This window comes from Zingiber officinale, chromosome 1A, assembly GCF_018446385.1.
Source record: "Zingiber officinale cultivar Zhangliang chromosome 1A, Zo_v1.1, whole genome shotgun sequence".
NCBI classification, from domain to species: Eukaryota; Viridiplantae; Streptophyta; class Magnoliopsida; order Zingiberales; family Zingiberaceae; genus Zingiber; species Zingiber officinale.
Genome location: NC_055987.1, coordinates 173647484 through 173671990, shown reverse-complemented (window position 1 = coordinate 173671990; position 24507 = coordinate 173647484). Strand labels below are relative to the sequence as shown.

The 24507-nt window shown below is 33.0% G+C and overlaps 1 protein-coding gene across 1 annotated transcript in view; it reads right to left on the bottom strand.

Annotated features, from left to right (window-relative positions):
• Nucleotides 1-21341, bottom strand: part of LOC122038442 (vacuolar protein-sorting-associated protein 33 homolog) — a 67773-nt gene extending 46432 nt beyond the window's left edge. The window contains exons 1-13 of the mRNA XM_042598192.1: nt 21221-21341; nt 13374-13554; nt 13259-13298; nt 13089-13169; nt 12796-12990; nt 10720-10830; nt 10576-10641; nt 9668-9775; nt 9544-9588; nt 8447-8503; nt 4920-5014; nt 3754-3805; nt 3589-3645 (exon numbers count right to left, since the gene is read on the bottom strand). Coding sequence (XP_042454126.1) covers nt 3589-3645; nt 3754-3805; nt 4920-5014; nt 8447-8503; nt 9544-9588; nt 9668-9775; nt 10576-10641; nt 10720-10830; nt 12796-12990; nt 13089-13169; nt 13259-13298; nt 13374-13426 — 960 coding nt within the window. The 5' untranslated portion in view covers nt 13427-13554; nt 21221-21341. The remainder of the gene's footprint in view (nt 1-3588; nt 3646-3753; nt 3806-4919; nt 5015-8446; nt 8504-9543; nt 9589-9667; nt 9776-10575; nt 10642-10719; nt 10831-12795; nt 12991-13088; nt 13170-13258; nt 13299-13373; nt 13555-21220) is intronic.
• Between the last annotated feature and the right edge of the window lie 3166 nt (nt 21342-24507).

The following is a 24507-nucleotide window of genomic DNA, read 5'->3' as shown; positions in this document are numbered from 1 at the left end:
AAAATATAATAAATGAAAATTCTTAGATAAACAAAGGGAGCACATTCTTCCTCATGAATTTCCCTTGTAAGATCCCATAAAATATCCGTCACAAAGTATATATAGATTAAATTTGGTTAATTTAATATCATTGCAACTACTTTTTCATATAATTAAGCTTGCAAAGATTTTGTACTATTCATCAGCACCTCATAATTCACAAGTAACATACCTCCAATTTATGAATAGCTTTAGCAATATGCCAAAGTGAACTTGTGTCACCATCGACACAGCATTCCTACAATATCCATCAAATATATGAAATGATCTTAAAGTGTTGAGCATGATTCATTCTACTGTGTATTTGGCTATATACCTTGTATGACAGGTCAAGCTCAAAAGATATAACATCCTCATCTAGTGGCAACATGTACAAAGGGTATTCTCCAATAGTCAATAGATGGTGAATCTTTTCATCTTCAAAGATCTGCAAAAGCATAAAGTAGAACATTTAATGGAAAGTATTCTCAATGAAAAAGCATGTACAATTATATTCTTTTAACATAGAATTAAAATATAAAAGGCAACTACCAGTGAAATAGAAGCGTGAAAGATGGTGCTGGAAAACAGAAATATGAAATTAAACAATATATAGAAACAATGATAAAGCAGTTAGGCAAGAGGATTTCTATTAAAAAACATAGCAAAAATAAGTAAGAAATTAAAAAAACAAATGTAACTAATGCTATTTGACAAAGGTTAACATGTTAAACGAATTTGAAAACAAATGCAAATGATCACAAATGGTAATTACAAGAAAGTCACACTCCCCAAAATTTAGTTATATTGTTTATTATACAAGCAATTAAAAAACAATGTGACTTATGTTATTTGACAAAGGTTAACATGTTAAATGAATGTAAAAAAAATGCAAATGACCAAAAATAAATAATTACAGAAAATCTTGCTCCCAAAAATTTAGTTGCATTGTTTATTATACACAAAATTAAAAAATAAATGTGACTAATGTTGATTGGCAAAGGTTAACATGTTAAATGAATTTGAAAACAAATGCAAATGATCACAAATAGTAGTTACAAGAATGTCATGCTCCTCAAAATTTAGTTACATTGTTTATTATACAGGCAATTAAAAAATAAATGTGACTAATGTTATTTGACGAAAGTTAACATGTTAAATTTTTAAAAGAAGATACAAATGGTCAAAAAATAGTAATAAATAGAAGTCATGCTCCTCAAAATTTAGTTACATTGTTTATTATACAAGAAATTAAAAAATAAATGTGATTAAAATAATTTGACAAAGGTTAACATGCTAAATGAATTCCAAAAAAAGATGCAAATGATAAAAAAAAATAGTAATTATAAGAAAGTCAAGCTCCTTAAATTTTAATTACATTGTTTATTATACAATTGGCAATTGCACCATGGCTAGGAAATCCACCAGTTGATCAAACAATAGAACTATCATTGAAAACTGATTAGTTTTGACTAGATGCATCCTCAAGAAATTAACGTATGAAATGGAAGTACTTAGGAACATTTTTGGATGTTGAGATAAGGGGCATAACAATTGAAAAAGAAAACCACAACCTGCATCTAGATTGCAGCTAGATCTGATGGATACCAATTTGAAAGCCTAATCTGACAAATTGCCTGTCAGGTTTTTGTGGATGGAATCTATCAAATTCTTGCACCAAGCTATCCTAATTATGCTACCAGTTCTTTTGACAAAAAAAAGGTTGGTGAATGTTGTCCATCAAAAAATAGGTAAAGAATAACACTCAATTATCAGGAGGGACCATGAAGCTTATTTTGGAATTTCATGGCTAAAGAGAGGAAGCATCAATATAGCACATAGATGTTTCTCAGCTCTAAACAATGCGCATTATAGTGAAAAATGAAGGCCGAAATGTCCATCCAGCACCCTTAAGAGGGAAAAAAATATGAAAATATCTTTGCATAGATTTCAAAGGCGGAATAAGATCCATATAAATGACCCCAAATGGCTAGGACTGATATTCTTGTTGTTGTAGTAGACTGCTACTGAATGAAAGGAAATGCACAAATTATCTTTTTGATAGACAAGATTGCTTATTAGGCACGAGCAAAATAAAAGGAAAAAAAAAAGGAGAAACTATGATATTTAGAACAATGATATGAGCTCAACTCTTTAAGTTTAGTTGACTTATAAAAAGATTTTATCTTGATATGAAACTCTCATAGCAAAAATGTTCAGAAATTATCCGCACATATGCTTTGACCTTTAAACAGATGCATATATGTAGATGTGTATAAACAATCTCATGCGTACTGCAATCATGAAAATAGGGGTAGTTCCAAAATTTACCAAACAGTTCTATAATATCTGCCCATACTCGGTTTAAGACCATAAACTTATCCCACAACTCTCCATGCTCATACATCACAATATCCCCAAATTATAGTATGACTCCACTATGAAGATTCAAAATTCAACTCATGTAAACACACATAACCAGCCATATAAGGCCTAATGATGACTTTGTAATCAAATAGGAAACCATTTGCAAATGCCATACCATGCTTAGAATAAGTTCATCTCTATATCATAAGTTATCTAAATAAGAGAACTGACACCAGCTAAATGTGTAAATTGAATTTAGTATTAGTTTGCTCATCTAAACCTATAAATTTGCTTCATTGCTTAATTTAGTATTGCGATAATCTTGGTCACCTAAGGCCCAATGCTCTTGTCAAGACCTAATGTCTAACCCTCACCTTAGAATAAACAATCACTCTTTGGAGTAAAGAGAGGTAAAATGGTGGTTCCCATGGTTTGAAATCTCATGTTGTGCCAGGCAAAATGGTAGACATGTATCATTCTGGTAAATCATCAAAATTTAATACCACTCAATACTAATGTTCAAAATCTTGCATCATACCGTAGTTTTGATGTTTGACTGAAAAAATGTTGTTCCAGTATCGTATTGACGCTTCAATGCATGATGTCGGTAACAAATTGAAAGTTGGAGGAAGAAAATGTACTAAGTGGCATCGAGTTTTAGTAATTTACCAAAATGATATGGTTTGATGGTTTCGTAGGCATGGTACAAGATTTAAAACAATATCTTCTTCTTATGCTTCATCTCCTTCCTTCTTCAACTTCAATCTATTATCGGTACCATGCATCAAAACATAGACATGATACTGGAATAGTACTGTTCCAATCAAAGACCGAAACTTTGATACGGCTCGAGATTTTGAACCTTGGTAATTCTGTCAAGGCACATGCAACCTTTTCCAAGTACCTCAGCTTACTAGGATCAAGATGGCTCCAATACCACAGTGACAAAACATGTATCTCACCAAATGTGATAACAAATCGGTACATTTGTTAGGCTCAACCACTAACCAAAAATACTTAAAGCTAAATTAATAATATATTTCTTGAGCCTATAAACTCCTTTAATAGCCCAAAACACATCTTGTGGGACTAAATTAGGACATTGTACCTTTATTTGCGCGAATAGTGTGCCTTTTAACATGAGAAACTAAGAAATGAAGAAACTAGCATTTCAATGGTAAAGAGCTTTGTGATGGTACTTACTTGAGATTTTACTTCTGCATAATCTTGTTGAATTGAAGTTGCCTTCTGGCGTAAAACCTGCACTTGTTATCAAGATTCAGAGAATAACTAACAGTTTATAATTAATGGTAAAAGTGCAAAGCAAGTTAAATGTGGAAATCAAAGCAAGAAGGTGAAACAAGAAACCTGAACCACGACTTCAAAGTTCATATCTCGAATTTCTTTGAACAATTTGTCGCTGGGGAAACAAAGGAAAAATGAATGGACAACTATACTCCATTATAAACTTAAAAGTGGAACTCCAATTTAATTTTCTAGTAGGATGAATGGAGAAAAATGCAGCACCCAAAATTCCATATGCATAGATTAATCTACAATACACAAAATTCCTTTCCAAAAAGCTAAGTGTTTCTAATAAAAATAGGCCTACCCTTGTAGTGGTAAACAACAAAAGAATTGTCCACTTTTATTAGCAGTAAAATCCATCATAAATGTATACCAATCTATTTTTGTAAAATGTTTATGTAGTGTATTAAGTTTTAAAGAAACTCAACAAGGCATCTTAAAGCACAAGTTTAATGATCAAATGCATCCAAACCACCGTCCTTTTTGCTTTCTTCAAATGTTTATTTAGATTATTAAATGGCATCTTCTTCTTCTTCTATTTTACAATTATTCAATGATGTCCTTTTAAGGAGCAACAAATAAAATTTGCTGATCATTTTTCAAGATACAGAAAGCAAGAAGAATTTCTAAATAGTTTGCTCCAGCAACAGGAAGTAATCCCTGATTCAATTATATCTGATGCCTTATGGAGTGGAAAGTTCCCAGAAAGGTAAGAGAGAACAATGACATGTCCCGCATTCCCATGGAGGCCCAAAGACAACTTTTATGGACCTGGTGTGTAACAGTGTATATGATTATTAAAAAAACAATAACTCCTTGTGTAATGTTAGGACATTTGAGGAAGACCTTTTCTAGCTAAGAATTTACCCTTCTATTTCTCCATATGCTCATGGGATCCTTAGTTCATAGCCAAAGATTTAATCCATTTAATGCTAGGCAAACACACCATGGTTCAATATTGATAAATTAATTATAAAAAAAAAAAAGATAAACATAAATTGTATTTATTTATTTAAATCCCATAAAAAATTATCATAAAAATCTTATAAATACTATAGGCATACTTAATATCACATGAATACACTAAATATATACCTAGAATTCAGAGGAACCTTGACCTAAACATAAATTGTATTTATTTATTTAAATCCCATAAAAAATTATCATGAAAATCTTATAAATACTATAGGCATACTTAATCTCACATGAATACACTAAATATATACCTAGAATTCAGAGGAACCTTGACCTTTTTTCCATCTTGCTGGCTGCCCATAACAGTGGTATCAACCTCCACTGAACCATTATTGATTTGCAAAATCTACATATTAGCAATCTTCACTATGGTAGCACTGAGGTGTAATAGAATTACAGAAAAGTCAAATGACTAAGTTTTAATAAAATAGTGTGGACAAATTGTTCATTACATTCTTTTAATAATCCAAAGAAATGTTCCATCCAAATTATCCCCTAAACACTGCAGACAAACAGAACCAATCATTTGCCAGATTTTATTCATGAATTAGTTCAAAAATAATAGGAATTTATCATCCAAGTATGTAAGATAATAGAAATATTCGATTACTCATTTTTTAGGTGATGTAGCAGCAACAATGTTTCAGGAGACAATTTTTTATGTGAGACAATTGATTGAAAATATTAAGAAAATAAACAAAACCTACATATGATCTTGATTGGCATCAAAAAAGTTTATGACAAAGCCCCAAGAGAAATTATATAGAGAATTTTATAAAAGAAAGGTGCTAGTGGAACGTATAATGAAATAATTAAGAATATGTGTGAGGATATAATAATAAGAGCCATATAAATTAACCCAAGTGTTTCGTATAAAAATAGGGTTAATCAAGAATGAGCTCTAAGTTCATATCTTTTTACACTAGTCGTGGATGAACTCACTACACACACTCAAGATGCATTATCATGGTACATGTTTGTGCAAATAATATTATTTTAGTAGATAAGACGCATGAATGTTAAGCTCGAATATTAGTGGGAGACATTAGAAGTAAAAGGTTTTAGACTTAATGGAGAAAAGATGAAAGATATGAAATTTAAATTTAGTAGTAATAGACATAGCAAGACAATAGATGACGAGTTACCTATAACTAAAAGCTTTAAGTATCTAAGTTCATTTTTACAAAAGGAAATACAGGTTTATAGACATGTTTTACACAAATACTGACAAGATGATTGAAATGGAGAAAAGTGTTGTGTTCTATATCGTAAGGTATCTTTAAAGTTTAAAAGGAGGTTTTAAAAAAAGACAGTTAGACCCAATATATTATACAAAGTTGAATGTTAAGTTATGAATCAAGCATACGAACGGAAGATGAAAGTTACAAAAATAAAGGTGTTAAGATAAATGTATGAACATATGAGAATGAACCAATAAAAAATGAGAATGTTAAAGATAAAGTCGGAGTTGAGCCTATCGAGGGAAAACTCCAAGAAATGCGTTCAAGATGGTATCAACATGTACTTAGGCACCAAATAAATGCCCTAATTATGCGATGTGACACCATAACAAATACACGCATTAATCGAGAAAGAGGAGACCAAAGAACGTTTGGTTAGAAATGATAAAATAAGATAAAATTTATTTAGATATAGTAGGAAATTATTAATCTTCGATTTCAACATCTTCAAATATATTTTGATAGTTTTAGGCATTTATTATGTTTACATTTATTTGAAATTTTAGAATTATTCATGGATTAAAAATATGTTTACATTTTTGTATTTTAAAATTATCTAAAAGTTTTGTCTAAATTTTCTATTATATAGTAAAAGAATAAGAGGATGGTGACTTTCATTTATTGAAATCATGTATATATATGTATATGATAGTTCTTGGATGAATGAGTGTTTATAAGTTTTTAAATGTTGAATAATTTAGATGAAAGAAAATAAATATATTTCTCTCTTTTTTAAAAATGATATCACTTATTCGAATTAAAATTTATACCAATAATCAAGATATATCTAGTAAAATAGATAACATGTGAGGTTACTAATATCAAAATATGTGTTATGTATTTTAAATAATATTTTAATAAAATAAATTGAAACTACTATAAATAAATAAATAATTTATTTTTTAACTTAATTAAATAAATCGTTGTGCTGAACCTTAGTTGTTTATTGACATTCGAATTAAAGTAAAGAGAACACGCAACGGAGGAACAGAAGCTCAACACAATCTCGTCATACTTTAATTTTTGTATCGCATGTTACACTATTTCTCTCAATCTCTATTGACATCACAAAAGTTAGAACACAAAATCTTTTAGATATCAAATTTTATCCTATTTAAAAAATTTACATTTTCAATTATTTTTAAATAATATAAAGAATTAATTAAGTTGAATTAAATTCATATTTTTAAAATTAAAGTTGAGTGAAAGTTGAATTAGGATTAGGGGGAGTTCACCAAGTAGATACAACAATTAATATCAAGTAGGTTTAATTTGGATTTATTTTGGTTAATTTAAAATTAAATCAAATTTATATATAGAATAATTTGGTTCAATCGTATTTAATTAGCTTATTCTCTATCTTTACCCTCATGGATGGATAAAGGAAACGAATTAACAGGAAAATCAATTCTCGGTGGAAAAGCACAAGATGGAAGATTTTTTTTAGGGGGGGTGGGTGGGTGGGTATCATGACATCATGTCATGGCTTGGCTACGATGAGGCCGCTACAAGAGATCTCGCAACCAAGGCTGCTACGAGAGGTCTCGTAGCTAGGGCTAACTACCATGATCACGAAGGTCTCGCAATCAAACAAGGCCACCCAACCTTGTGAAGAGCTTGTAGATGGGTTGTGTGGGATCGCGAAGTTTTAGCGAGAGGAAGATTCTCCACCTATTGTTGACGCTAAAGAGATTCAATGACGATCAGCACTCAACGAGTGGAACGATAAATTTTATCCATACCAACCAGCATGGCTCGGCACCTTAATCCATGCTTCAATGACGCCGAAGAGATTTGATGACAGTGAGCACTCACCGAGTGGAACAATAAATTTTATCCATGCCAACTGGCATGGCTCGGCACCTTAATCCTTGCTTCAAGGTAAGTCCAAGGTGTTGTTGATATCTTTGAACTTGTTAAGCTTGATTGGTTAATCACTTATCCTAAAAACTCAAGCAATTAAGAAAGGCACTAATTCATAAATTTATATTCTTAATTTTCACCTTTCATTGTGAGTGAACATACTCAAATATAGCACATGAATAGATAAGATTAAATTGCTAAAAGGTAACATTTAAACTTAGGATGTTGTGCCATGATACTGTGTTAAAATTGACTGGCAAATGGTTAACCCAAAGGTTTGAGTTATTAGTAAAGGGGCCAATCATTAATTTTTTTTTAATAAAACATGTCCAGCACTACTACTAAGGACATTTGAAAATGCTAGCGCAAACACATAATAATAATTGGTGACCTTGCAACAAATCCATGATCAATTTTGTAGAGTGCATGCAAAGACTAAATCGTCAGCACACTCCATACCATCATGCCTCATTCCATGGATGGCACTACCCAGATTTACTCCTTGTAATTCCTCTAGTTCATATGACAAAAATTTGAGGAATCATACTTAAATGAAAATGCTAGATTTCATATATTGGATTGAAGGCAAGCAAGAAATATATAAAATCAATTGAAAAATAGAGTAATCAATTTGTACCCTCAACTCCTTGAGGTATCAAGTCTCCAATACTGACCTCATCTAGAAGTCCTTCATATGTTAGCTGAAAGCACATAGGTGTCACCAAATCAACCTGCAATAAATGTGAAAATAGAGAAATTACAAAAAATTCTTTGTAGTAGCAAAGCTTTTTACAAGCAATTCATAATCAGAAAATGCATGTTAAATTTGTGGGTTTAAAACAATAATAATGTTCACAAAGGAAAAAAAAAAAAAGTAAAGATGAAATGGAACAATATTAAAGTAAATAAGCCAAGTAATATGTGCGTTCAGTAACAAAAGTTAGTAAAGGGTGTTTGATATTAACTGTATGCAAGGTTCAAAAACTCAAGCCAAGCCGAAGTTTCCATTTAATTTTTGACTAGGATGATATTGTTTTGGCATTGTTATGGTGTTGGCAAATTGTAGGTGGTAGGAGGAAGGAGATAAATAAGAAAAAGATAAATGATATCATTATCTTTTCGACATGCCAAGATAAAGGGGTATTGGGTGTTGGCATAACATGATACTTTTTGACATGATTGACACCAAAACCCTAAACCCTGAACACATTAACGGTACCTAGTAACTAGTATCAAATTTCAATAATTTATCATAACAATATGCTTCAACCACATCACCCGGCACAGTACAAGATTTCAAATCATGACTATATATGACAAGGCTTGCATACACCAAAATGCAAGTTTGGTACACAAGTAAATGAATGCACAAGAGCAGAAGAAAAAATATTAGCATACATTATCTGATTAAAATTCCTTGTACATTAACTACATGGAGCAGTCAAGCACTTAAAAAATTAATTTATCACATCTTCTTTGTTTGATTATTTTTAATTAAACTACAACTATTTAGAAGCTGAAATTATTACCAAGGAAATTGCTAACATTGAGCACAGCACCAAATAATCTTATCATCCTAACAAGTTTGCCCAATCAGCCAAATTTCTAAATGATGCAATAATATAAAAGATTTTATCAACATTTTATTGCCTGCTTCCGTAACCAAACAAACTGCACCTGGCATGCTATCAACATTCAGATTTGTGAACAATGTCTATACATCAATAGAGTCAATAGAGAATCAGAAAATGTAGTATGAGAAAGGAAGTACCTCTCTATCCAATAAAATGAGTGTATTTATCTCAGGAATTCCCAGCTGGAGCCCCAGAAGAAAGTGATTAAAGTTTAGAACAATTAAAGGGTTTACTTTGGAAAAGAGATGTTAAATACATTACATCCGTTGAGCTAACTGGCTCTTCAACTTGTAGGCTATTCAAAATTTCAGCAACCTTTGTTGATGCCTTTCCTTTTGCTCTCACATTCGGAATAAATCCAAAGGAAAACTGAAAATTTTGCACAAGTTTGATACCATAAGATGGAGAATCTAATATCAGCTGGTATAAATACATAACAAGTAATGAGACAAAGACACACACTTCAGGAACCACAGTACTAACTAATTAGAGAATGTCATAATCACAAAAACTAATGCTATAGATAGTGCAGCTTTTTAATGTTTAACAACTCAAAAAACAATATAGTGTAGAAAAATCAAAAGAAATTGTCTAGATAAGGTTGTGCACACCAATTTGCAGCAGGGTCTAAGGTTGTGCACATTTATCTCAACAATCTTTATTGAGGATATGCAACACAAAGAGGATAAGATGTGTTCAGATGTTTATACCCTTGACAATTTACGAGTAATAGTACCATGAATAATTTAAATTTCCCTTTTGCATTACCATCACATATCAATTACCAAAAGTATAACATAGACTTTCAAGAAGTAGAATGTCATTCATGAAGTACTAGGAAATTTCCAGAAATTCAATCTAATCAGACATGAGATACTCCATTTTACACTGATTTATATGATAAACAAGGATAAAGGGAATTTGAATTGATAAATAAGTAAATATAGAATAAAATTTTAAAATATAATAAATGAAAATTCTTAGATAAACAAAGGGAGCACATTCTTCCTCATGAATTTCCCTTGTAAGATCCCATAAAATATCCGTCACAAAGTATATATAGATTAAATTTGGTTAATTTAATATCATTGCAACTACTTTTTCATATAATTAAGCTTGCAAAGATTTTGTACTATTCATCAGCACCTCATAATTCACAAGTAACATACCTCCAATTTATGAATAGCTTTAGCAATATGCCAAAGTGAACTTGTGTCACCATCGACACAGCATTCCTACAATATCCATCAAATATATGAAATGATCTTAAAGTGTTGAGCATGATTCATTCTACTGTGTATTTGGCTATATACCTTGTATGACAGGTCAAGCTCAAAAGATATAACATCCTCATCTAGTGGCAACATGTACAAAGGGTATTCTCCAATAGTCAATAGATGGTGAATCTTTTCATCTTCAAAGATCTGCAAAAGCATAAAGTAGAACATTTAATGGAAAGTATTCTCAATGAAAAAGCATGTACAATTATATTCTTTTAACATAGAATTAAAATATAAAAGGCAACTACCAGTGAAATAGAAGCGTGAAAGATGGTGCTGGAAAACAGAAATATGAAATTAAACAATATATAGAAACAATGATAAAGCAGTTAGGCAAGAGGATTTCTATTAAAAAACATAGCAAAAATAAGTAAGAAATTAAAAAAACAAATGTAACTAATGCTATTTGACAAAGGTTAACATGTTAAACGAATTTGAAAACAAATGCAAATGATCACAAATGGTAATTACAAGAAAGTCACACTCCCCAAAATTTAGTTATATTGTTTATTATACAAGCAATTAAAAAACAATGTGACTTATGTTATTTGACAAAGGTTAACATGTTAAATGAATGTAAAAAAAATGCAAATGACCAAAAATAAATAATTACAGAAAATCTTGCTCCCAAAAATTTAGTTGCATTGTTTATTATACACAAAATTAAAAAATAAATGTGACTAATGTTGATTGGCAAAGGTTAACATGTTAAATGAATTTGAAAACAAATGCAAATGATCACAAATAGTAGTTACAAGAATGTCATGCTCCTCAAAATTTAGTTACATTGTTTATTATACAGGCAATTAAAAAATAAATGTGACTAATGTTATTTGACGAAAGTTAACATGTTAAATTTTTAAAAGAAGATACAAATGGTCAAAAAATAGTAATAAATAGAAGTCATGCTCCTCAAAATTTAGTTACATTGTTTATTATACAAGAAATTAAAAAATAAATGTGATTAAAATAATTTGACAAAGGTTAACATGCTAAATGAATTTCAAAAAAAGATGCAAATGATAAAAAAAATAGTAATTATAAGAAAGTCAAGCTCCTTAAATTTTAATTACATTGTTTATTATACAATTGGCAATTGCACCATGGCTAGGAAATCCACCAGTTGATCAAACAATAGAACTATCATTGAAAACTGATTAGTTTTGACTAGATGCATCCTCAAGAAATTAACGTATGAAAAGGAAGTACTTAGGAACATTTTTGGATGTTGAGATAAGGGGCATAACAATTGAAAAAGAAAACCACAACCTGCATCTAGATTGCAGCTAGATCTGATGGATACCAATTTGAAAGCCTAATCTGACAAATTGCCTGTCAGGTTTTTGTGGATGGAATCTATCAAATTCTTGCACCAAGCTATCCTAATTATGCTACCAGTTCTTTTGACAAAAAAAAGGTTGGTGAATGTTGTCCATCAAAAAATAGGTAAAGAATAACACTCAATTATCAGGAGGGACCATGAAGCTTATTTTGGAATTTCATGGCTAAAGAGAGGAAGCATCAATATAGCACATAGATGTTTCTCAGCTCTAAACAATGCGCATTATAGTGAAAAATGAAGGCCGAAATGTCCATCCAGCACCCTTAAGAGGGAAAAAAATATGAAAATATCTTTGCATAGATTTCAAAGGCGGAATAAGATCCATATAAATGACCCCAAATGGCTAGGACTGATATTCTTGTTGTTGTAGTAGACTGCTACTGAATGAAAGGAAATGCACAAATTATCTTTTTGATAGACAAGATTGCTTATTAGGCACGAGCAAAATAAAAGGAAAAAAAAAAAGGAGAAACTATGATATTTAGAACAATGATATGAGCTCAACTCTTTAAGTTTAGTTGACTTATAAAAAGATTTTATCTTGATATGAAACTCTCATAGCAAAAATGTTCAGAAATTATCCGCACATATGCTTTGACCTTTAAACAGATGCATATATGTAGATGTGTATAAACAATCTCATGCGTACTGCAATCATGAAAATAGGGGTAGTTCCAAAATTTACCAAACAGTTCTATAATATCTGCCCATACTCGGTCCACAACAGTGAGAAACCTACAGTTCGTCAAAAATGTAAGAAAATTCACCTTTTCACAAACAATTGTGCGACGCGGAACAAAATAAAGAAAGTATTCTCTCTGAACTCCTTTGGATAGATCATTGTGAATGTTTGACGAAATCAGCTTCATCAAGTTGGTATGGGATCGCACAAGATACAATATCTTGGAACATTCAGTTTGAACAGGCTCGGAAGAGAGATGCCGCAGCTCAACACCATTTTCCTGCTCGTACAAGAGAATGCTCCCACTACATCAACAACAGTACACTAAAAAGAAAAGGTGAGTTGCAGTGAAACAAAGCAGCATGTACACAAAGATACCTTGAGGAGCGACGTCTGGATCAAGAGAGAAAGTGATCCACTGAGCTTTGGGTCAATGACGAGGCATTTATTACCTCGAATCTGAGAAAATCGAGTCCTAAACTTCAAAACGCAGGGGTTGAAAAATAATAATAGTTGGGAATTGGTACAATTGGAAAATGGAACCGCACATTCTTAAGGATGTTAAGCAGCTCCTTCTGAGATTGTTCCCTGCCATAAACATCAGGCCGATCGATCAACAATCAATAAGAACATGAGAAATCCACAAAACCCATAAGCATCTACCTAAGGGAAGTGAGATTAAGAGGGGCGGTGTCGAGGTTGGGAATTTGCGCCATGCGAGATCAAACCGGAGGGCCTCCTCTCGACTTCTATCGCTGTCTGTTCACTGGCAAAAGGAAAGATGAGGCAGCAACACTGGACGGCACAAAATGAGCCTAAAACGGCAAGGATATCGAAGTGTGGCCTGTCCAATATCACATAGGATAAATATATAGTTCTTGTTAATTGAATCTTCATAAAAAAAATCGCTGTAAAAGTTTATTTTTTTCAAAATATTCTTGAAATTTTAAAATACTTTCACACGGTTTTAAAAAATTATTATTTACAGCATTATCATTCCATTCAAATCATTTAATAAAATTAATGATTAAAAGTAAAAGAGACAAATTGACCAAGTCATTTTAAAAAAATAAACTAAAAAAGCGCCTTAAATATTCTTTTAATAATATATGTAAAAAATAGCGAACTATGTCAACGCTTTTATTTTTTTCAACAATATGCAAAACCGTATATGCAATTTTTCATGATATCTAAAACACATATCTCCTTTCATATTTATCAAATCACGCAGTTCTTCTCAATTATGTCATTGTTTTATGAGTTAACTATTGTGCACTAGTAAGTTCACCAATCGATTCCTAAATTTATTGCGCTCAATTTGTGATCAAAACTACCCATAACTCTGCTAGAACCATTATACAACTCTCAAAAGTATTTCAAAGTTGAACCAATTTTTAAAACTCACAACTCTCTATCTAGGTTATGAAATACTCAGGAAGATGTAAAGAATATAATGAACTTGATTTGAAATGTTTCTGAGGTATCTAAGGTCATCAACGAGTTTTGGCCAAAACTCGATGATGGCCTTAGGAATATCATAATTGCTTTAAACTATGACCATTTCACTCTTGGAAGCCTTTTGAGTGTAATCATGCCCTAGATTCCACGACTTACATTGAGAGATGTGGATTTTTAAAATCTTCACAACCTTAAGACAATTTGACATTAGTTCATTAAAGGATCTAGGCTTATCAAACTTACTCACCAACACCATCAAAGTATTCTTAGGACTATCCTAGTTCATACCCTGTCAAGATTTTAAAATTTGAATATTGTAAGGCCATCATTGACGGCCTTAGGAACCAATCATTTCAAACCAAGATCATTACACTCCTAGGAGCCTTCCAAGTGTTACCATACCCCACAGGTGGTGTTGAAGCAACCTTTGGAGTAAAGACCTAGTGCAGCCAGGTTGGCAACTTGATAGCTCGATGTCCATAAAGATTAGAGAACGTTGCATGAGGCAAATGAGGGACCACATGACAAGGAACACTGAGCCAACAAGGATGACATTTGATAAGGGCAACTACATAGGTAAGAGGTATGAAAGATGGCAGATGGAGGAGCTGAGGACTCGAATCTATTAAAGGGACATATGGCTTGATAGGAGATGGTTGAGTGCAAATCTAAGTTTCAAAAGGTAGGACTCTAGTGAATTGAGTATTGAGTCACCTATCCATGAGAATAAGGGTAGAACTCAATATAAGTGAACTTGACTTTAGAAGTAGTTGTAGTCAGTGTTGTTAGTTAATTGGTTATGGCATCAGTTGGCTAGTGGCTGGGAAGCCATTACCCTAAAATGATTTAGGGTTTGATGTTTGACCACTCAATTGATATGGAATAGTCAATTAGTGTTGGAGTTGACTAATGAAACATGCATTCAATAAAACTAAATTTCCAAAATTATGATAAGTTCGAGTTTGTGGATTAGAGAAGTCGATTGATGTGAAATCGAGTCAATTGGTGGATTAGCTAACTTAGGGCCGTCTCAATCATTCTTGAGGCCCTAGGCGGAAAAAAGAATTTAATATTTTTTAAATAAATATTATTAGAAACATTTAATTTTATTAGTTATAGCAAAAGGTGGAATTTACCACCCTAGCAGCCCAACACGACCGATCGACCATCTGTGAGGATGTAAATCCGGAAGTTGCAATTGGCCATTGCGGGAAGAGCATTTTTCTTGACTTTGCCGAGATTCGACACCTTGCCCATTGTAACTAGGGGTGTTCATTTGGTTCGGTTCGGATTATTTGGGTTATTCGGTTCGGGTTATTCGGATTTTATAATTTTCTAAATCCAACAAAGAACCAAACCGAATTAGTTATAAACCAAACCGAATTACCCGAAACTAATTCGGATTATTCGGTTCGAGTACCAATTAACCAATTTTCTTTTCATTTCAAATTTTCAATCTTCTTCAAATAAATAAACTCTTAATAATTTACATTTATAAATAAATAAGCTCCAAATTTGATAAAATAGTTTCATTCGATATAAGAAAAAAAACTTACACATTCTAAAGATTCCAAAGATTATACTAAAAAAAATTTAAAAATATATATTAATTCCTTATTCGGGTTTCGGGCGGGTTATTCGGATGGGGAGTTAAATCCAAAACCAAACCATTAACCCAATTAACATTTCGGGTCAGTTCATTCAACCGACCCGAATTTCATTTAACCAAACCAAATAACCCGAATAATGAACACCCCTAATTGTAACAATATCTACCCGTATTAGTCAACTTAATCATGTCCCAGGGGCGACATTTAATTCTCTTAGTAAGATTTAAAAGGGCATTTGCATATATTGTCAATGATTATTTATGCAATTAGAAGCAGTGACCAACTAGGCCACGTAGCGATAACTTTATCTTATGTCAAACCTCACTTTTTTATTATTAGTAAAATTTTAAAAATAAAAAATATTTTATGTTATCTAATTTAGAAACAGTAACAATTTATTGTAATACTATTAATATACATTTTAATTATAATTTTTTAAACAAAAATATCATTCATTTTTAACTTCGAGGAAGGAAAGTCTCAGCGCAACAATAAAATTATTGTGTGACCTAAATGAAATATACTAGATATAGTCATTACGTATAATAGACTCTTCCTCGGAATCCCTCATTGACGGGAGCTTCGTGAACTAAACTATTTTTTTTATCAATTTTAACTTTGATAAATTATTAATAAAATTTATTTATCCAAAAATATTTAGCTAGAAAATATTGATGGTGAATTATTAAAATAAAGTGAAAGAAAAATAAAATTTAAGAAAGAAATAATACTACATTATTGAATATATTTTTGACTTTCAAAAATATTTTTATCAAACATAAATATATATCAATTAAGTGTAACCAATAAATATTTTTAATTTATTAACAAAATTTAATTTTGATTAATAAATTAAATTTTTATCATTAAAAAATTAAAAATTACTAATTAAATTTTAATAAAAAAATTACCAACTAAATCTAATTTTAATAGTAAAAAAATTAAAATTATCAATTTAATAACACGAGTGAAAAAATAAAAATGATCTAAATTTATTCTATAAAAAATTTAAAATTTTTGACCAAATATAATTTAGCTAGTAAAAAATTAAAATTATCGATAAAAATAAATCTCGACTAAAATTTATTTTAACTATAATTTTAAATATTTAATATCCATACTCATATGTTTTTAAATTAATATTCATATTTAATTTATATAGGTATATATATGTAAAATTTGTGGGCCCCAATATAATAGGGGACCTAGGCATAGGCCTTAATGGCCTATACCTTGAGCCGACCTTGAGTTAACTGGACAGTAAACTAGGTTTGATGGACTAGTGAATAGAATCAGAATGATTCTACTCATGGATGAGTTGATTGGGTAGTCAATTGATGACAACAATCGATTGATGGTTAGTAAATAGTCAATAGATTATTAATATGAAAAATAGAAAGGGTGACATAGGACGCCCTAGGGACCATAGGACTTGGAGCATCGAAGGTGGTTGTGATAGGAAGAATAAGAGGCAAGCGAGCATGAAAAACGGCATAGGAAGGGCCAATAAGCTCAATGCATTCAAGGGACAAGAAGGTTGGCAGAAGAGTACACAGAAGGATGATGCAAGAAAGGAGATAGTGGGCATAGTGTATCTAAGGGGCGAGGTTGGTGTAAGGCGGCTATTGTGAGTTTGAGTGGGCTTGTAATTGGGCGAGATTAGAACTCAATTAGGGGTGTAAATGAACCAAGCCGCTCATGAGCTATTCAAAGTTCGATTCAATAAAAACTCGTTTGAGCTCGTTTAATGAGGCTCGTTAAGATAAACAAACCAAGCTTAAGCTTCACAATATTCGGCTCGTTAGCTCGTGAACATGTTCATTAAGCTCATGAATCAACTTTTAAATAAAAATAATAATAGTTTTGATATTGAATTTATAGATTTTACACTCTACCTATGAAATATATAGACAAATATATTAAATTTATTTATTAGAATAAAATTATAAATTTTAATAAGAATATTATAATTTTCTCTAAATATATAATTTAGTTTTTAATAAATATTTAAATTTATAATTTATATTTTTAAATTCGTTTAGGCTCGATAAAAACTCGAATAAGTTCGTGAGTCATGAATATATTCATTAAATAAAGCTTGAGCTCAGCTCGATTATAAATGAGTCAAACTCAAACATTCAAGAGTTCGGCTCGACCCGATTACACCCCTAAACTCAACCTAGGCAAACTCATCCATTAGATGAGGTCGAGTAAAATTACAAGTCGACTAAGACAATTGACTAGAAAACTCACTAAAGTTTGTATCAAGTGGTGTATAGTTAATTGATAGCTTATGAGCAATAGACTGCTAGTCTAATCAACTATATAAATTTATTATCGTCAACTAATGTAGGAGTTCTCCAAGAAATCACATGAAATTGTCTTAAGCTAGGGACTTAGCCAGGGCAATCGACCAAAGATTAATGACTAGTTGACCGATGGTCTTGGATGGAGTAATCACACGATTAAGTTAGGAGAAATGGTCGCAAGCAAAAGATATGGTCATCAGGTTGACAAATAGTATTTTACTAGTCAACTGATGGGTGTGACATTGACAAATTCATGCTAGTGAAGCACTTCATGGACGAGGACTTCGAAAGAGAGGTTCATAGGGTCAAAACAAGACCATCTAATACAAAATATAAAAGTTATGGTGTTATGCTCATTTGTTTTAAATATCATTGTTTTACTATATTTCCTTTTACATTCCTCTTGTTTACAACCTTGATAATGTAAGAGGTTTTTCCACCTTCAATATTTTATCGAAGAAGAGAAAAGTAGTGGATTTCAAGAGTCTCTCCTAAAGGTTCATAGATTGTGAACATAGTGATTCTGGACAATTATAAATCATATTACTAAGTGTCTTGTGGTATGTGTTGGTTTCAGTCTTTTATGATTTCCGCTGCTAACATTGTTTTATGACCTTGCTAAGACCATAGCATGTGAAAAAAGGTTTTAGAACAGTGTTCCCAACACTGCTAACATTGTTTTATCAAGCACACTACTCACCCCTCCCCCTCTAGAAATCTAACATACCCACATGGGACCAACAAACTGATGGCGCACACCAATCAATTGTTTAGTGACAAACAACTTACAACGAAATTGCAAAGGTTATAAAAAAGGGCTTCGGGTGGCTTCAAGATTAACAAAATAGACTGGTTAAACTTTTATTAAAAGCTTTGTATTTCTCAATGCTTTTCTCTTGTGATTCCTTTATAATCCCTTGGGCTTGTAAGAGTTTTCCACTTCTGGTAGTTGACTAAGAATGAGAAATTTAGCAGTGCTTTTTTGAGAGTGATCAATCATTCAATTGATAGATCATAAGTCGTGGACGAGTTTGGGAGTTGCTAAATCATGTTAAACAAATGTGCTAGCGATTTTGGTAAGTGAGATTGTCTATGTTTTCATTTCCATTGCTATATTTTTTTATTTTTTATGACCTTACTATCAAGAGAAGAGTAAATAAAACTACACTTTCATGTTGCAAAATCTCTATTCATCCCTCTAATTAGTTGTTTGATCCTAACAAGTAAGATCATCATAAAAAGTGATAAATGATTAGAAGACGCAATACTCTCTCTCTCCCCTATCAAGAGAAGAGTAAATAAAACTACACTTGCATGTTGCAAAATCTCCATTCACCCCTCTAGTTAGTTGTTTGATCCTAACAAGTAAGATCATCATAAAAAATGATAAATGATTAGAAGACGCAATACTCTCTCTCTCCCCCCTCCCTCTTTCCACCACTATCATTGATCACTATTAGGTCACAAACTTCCTTCTGTGACTCTAGCACTTTCACACTACAACGAAGAGCACTAGTTGTAGGGACAAAGTAGAGGTTATACAAAATTTACAATGTTACTTCCACAAAAGGAATAAGTTGTTATTGAAAAGAGTCTTTGATCTATTTTGTTTGGTTTGATCTATCCACATAGGGACAAAGAAAATTTAAAAATTATGCCTCTTCAACTATGCTAGTGAAGTGCATCTACTGCAATGATTCAAACATTCTCTTCCTGCATGAATATTCAATTGTGCCTACTTTTTCAATTAGGTATCTTCAGTGTGAGATAAGTTATCCTCGTGAATTTTCATATGCGCCTTTTTTTGGGTAATCTAAATGTCTATGCTTCGTCCTACTATTTCTAGAGGTAGACATTCTTTCCTGATTCACCTACTAGATAACTTCGCAGCACAACTTATGCACACTCAGAAGTTGACCTCTAAAATATTCATCATATTTGAGATTTGACCTTTGATTCTCTTATTGTTCCTCTCAAAGTTTTTACCACCGCATCACACTTCATAAGGGTGTCTATTAATTATTCTTGTCTATATAAGGTCTTCCATTACCACTTTTTGAAGTCACATCATACATTTATCTATGCTAAGTAAACCATTTCCATCTTTAACTCTTTATCCTCTCCATTTGAATCAATGAAGGAGGCCTTCAATGTTTATTACTAAAGGGGAGAACTTGGTGAGCAAGGCGAATAAATCACTATATTGTTTAAAGCAATCTCTAAAACTCATTCTTATTTTTATGAAATGCCAACAAGTTTTTAAGAGTGAATAAGTCAACCTTATTTAGTTAGCACATCAGGATAAGTCCATGTGCAAAGAAAAATGATTTGTTAATTCTTTTATGTCTACAATGAATGATGAAGAATTATAGAATTCAAACATAATACATATATCAGAACCTCTTTGATTAAATTGATATTTGTTGACACATTAAAGAGTCAGATACAACTTGTTGCATTTTTATGATGCATGTTGAGATCATTGCATAGGATAAGTTGAGACATATTTAAGTTTCAAATTTGATTGTTCCAATTTGATTAAATTGCATTTTATTGATTAATACATTACTCATGAGATGTGAAATAACAAGGTCAAAGGAATAATTAGATAGGAAAAAGTATTTTAAAAAAAGCAAAAAATGGGCTTCCTCCAGCCATTGCCCGACCCCTGGGCCTCGTGGCGAGGTCACAACTCACTGGCGGCCTCTCTACCTCGTGACCTCGGGCCGATCAAGAAACAATTATAATCTCTATCAGTATAATCAACAAGAACGGGCGCCATGTAAAAAATGCAGAAGAAAAAAATGGGGAAAAAATTGGACAAGAAAAAAGAGGCAGATCCCTGACCGCGGTCATCCCTGCAGGGCGGCAGGGCCGCGTCGCGCCGCCATAGCATTGCCCGCGGCCATCCCTGCAGGGCGGCAGGGCCGCATCGCGCGGCCATGGCATTGCCCGCGGCCATCCCTGCCGCGCAGCAGGGCCACGTCGCGCGTCGCGGCCAAGGTCTCGGCCTCGAGGCGAGGTCGCGACCTCGCGGTGTCTGACATGCCGACATCGCGGTCTCGGCCTCGCGAGCCCGACGAAAGACGGAGAGAAGAAATCGGGGATTATCTGAGGTGCCCTGCGCGCCTACCTCGCTCACGCTGTACTTCTCCGACGACGACGACCAGAGACGGAGGGAAACTTTCCGCGCAAGAGACTAGGGGAAAGTTAATTAACCACTGAAGTTTCAGCAACCGATATCTTTTTCTGTCGAACGGATTAAATGGCTCCCCGAGGTTATGGTGCATGGTATCTAAGGGGGCGTTTGGTTCTTTCCTAGGAATAGAAATCGGAATGAGAATCATTATATTGTGGAATGGGAATGGGTATGAGCATGGATATCACTCTTAAAAGCAATGTTTGATTAGTTGTATATCTTCTATCGGAATAAATCAAAGTTTACTTTTTTACCTTTAAAGGAAAATAAGAGAAAAAATTAGATGTGTGAGAAAGATAAATGTGAGAGAAAAATATGATGAAAGAGAATGATGAGAGAGAAAGTATTATGAGAAAGAAAGTGTGATAAGAAAGAATGAAGAGAGAGAAAGTGTGATGAGAGGAAATGAAAAAAGAGAGTGTGATTGGAGAGAGCATGATGAGAGAAAATATGATGTGAGAGAAAGTATGATAGGAGAGGATGAAGAGAGAGAAAATATAGTGAGAAAAAATGAGAGAGAGTGTGATGAGAGAGATTGAGGAGAAAGAAAGTATGGTGAGAGAAAAAGAGAACAGTGAATATGATGGGAGAGATTGAGGAGAGAGAAAGTATGATGAGAGAGAAAGTGTGTTGAGGAAAAAAAGAATAAGTGTGATAAGAGAGATTGAGGAGAGAGAAAGTATAATGAGAGAGAAAGTGTGATGAGAGAGAAAGTGTGTTGAGGAAAAAAGGAGGAAGTGTAATAAGAGAGATTGAGGAGAGATAAAGTATGATGAGAGAGAAAGTGTGATGAGAAAAAAAGGAGGAAGTGTGATAAGAGAGATTGAGGAGAGATAAAGTATGATGAGAGAGAAAGTGTAATGAGAGAGAAAGTGTGTTGAGGAAAAAAGGAGGAAGTGTGATAAAAGAGATTGAGGAGAGAGAAATATGATGAGAGAGAAAATGTGATGAGAAAAAAGAGTGATGGGAGAGATTGAGGAGAGAGAAAGTGTGATGAGAGAGAAAGTGTGATGAGGAACAAAAGAAGGAAGAGAGTGCGATGGAAGAGATTGAGGAGAGATAAAGTGTAATGAGAAAAAAAGAGGAAAAAGAGTGTGATAGGAGAGATTAAGGAGAGGGAAAGTGTGTGATAAAATGATGAGAGAGAAACTATGATGAGAGAGAAAATATAATGAGAGAGAATAAGGAGAGATAAGTGATATGAAAGAAAAAATAAATAAATATATTTTGATATTTGATATTAATGGAAAAAATTTTAGTTTTAAGTCAAGGGTATTTTTGGAATAAGGGAATATTTTGATTGATGAAAATAGGGTAATGACTCATTGAAGGGGAGGCACATGGGAATGAGTCATTACCCAATTTCAAGGATTCATTCCCTTATTTGTATTCCTATTCCTATAATCCAAACATTAACAATGGGAATCAATGATTCCCATTCCCATTCCCCACTCCTATTACCCTAAACCAAACGCCCCCTAAGTTGTCATCCCCCGGATCGGTCGAGTGATTAGCGTATAGTCGTTTGTGATTTATCTCTTCCGGGTTGGTCCTGAGGCGGATTGGCGGGGGTACTGGGGGCGAGCGTATTCGCCTTTTGCTAGAATGGTATCTAGGTTGTCATCCAGACATCCACAGTTCAAACCTCAATTATAGTGAATTTGTAGGAAATTTTTTCTCCAAATGGGACACGCAACTAAAGGATGTTGGGCTCCTGGGTTGTCCGCTGCGAGCACTTCCCGATTTACTCTGGTAGCCGATGGGAAACTTCTGTGGGGTCGGATTGGTCACCCAGGCTCGATGGTACCTAGCCTGGTTAATCATTTTGTCGAACAGATTAAATAAACCAATTAACCTAGTCTGGAAGCTCAAATGGCTTAACCATAATTCTAGGTGTGTTGGTTCAGGATTATTATTGATAATCTTAGTTATCTATTTACGATTGTCGATAAAACCCTTGATTTAGTTAATCGGTAATTCCTGAGTCATGAAACATGCCTCACACATCAACAATTTGGACATGCAATCCAGAATCAAAAAACTATGAAAAAAAATTTTAGCAGAAATTACCCTGCAGATTTATCAAATCTCAATCTGTCCCTCAGATATAATCAAACTTGAAATGGTTCCCAACTCACGGAAAACCCTAGCACATGCACGCGGCATTTCTCCTCGCAGCGATCCTCCTTCTCATAGTGATCTCACGGCGATCCTCCCTCTTGCAGTGATCTCACGGCAATCTCAGGGTGTTCCTCGCTCTCGCGAGGGCTTCTCCACTCACGAAGAACCCTATCAACTTTCCCTCTCGCGAAGAACTCTAGCATCTTTCCCCCCTCGCAAAGAACCCTAGCAGTGATCCTCCCTCTTGCAGCAATTGTGGGTGTTTCCCACTCTCATGAGGGCCACTCCACTTGTGAAGAACCCCAGCCGCTTTCACCCCTCAGAAGGCATCCCACTCGCGAACAATCCTCACTCACTTTCTTGAAAAATGTATGATCTTCAACCCTGTTAATATGTACCCTATTAATGTCCTATTATAAGTCCAAGTTGTAGACAGAATTCTTGTTTGAAATAGAATTTGTAAGTTTCTATTCAGTATTATTAGTTTTCCAATTTTATTAGAATTTGAGATTTTCCACCTTGCTAAATTAATATTTGGTTTATTGCCCTATTTACATTATAGACTGATATGGCTTGATTAGCAGTAAGGTAGGAAATGAAGATGATTTCGACACTCATTATGCGCATGAAAATAATGGAAATCAAGTTATTTATGCTTTTATCATTGACAGTTATCTTAGCTATTAAGAGGAGTGCTAGATTGAGGAGGAGCATATTATATGTTTATCAGGCATTGTCTAGATATAATATTATGTCTATAAACTTAAATGATATGGGTTTCATAGTGATCGACAATGTGTTGATAACTGTAGGAGGGATAGAAGGTCTTTATACAAACTTTGTTATTTGCTAACGACTCATAGAAAATTGAAAAGAAATATAAATATATCAATTAGTGAGTTTGTAATATATTTTCTTCACATTATTGCATATAATGTGAAGAATAGGGTCCTAAAACGGCAAACAGTTAGATCTGGTGAGACAATTAGTATGTAATTTCATTTAGTTTTGAACTCTATTCTACGGTTACATAATATTTTGCTTAGGAAGCAAGAATCAATCCCATAAAATTACACGGATGAGAGGTGGAAATGATTTAA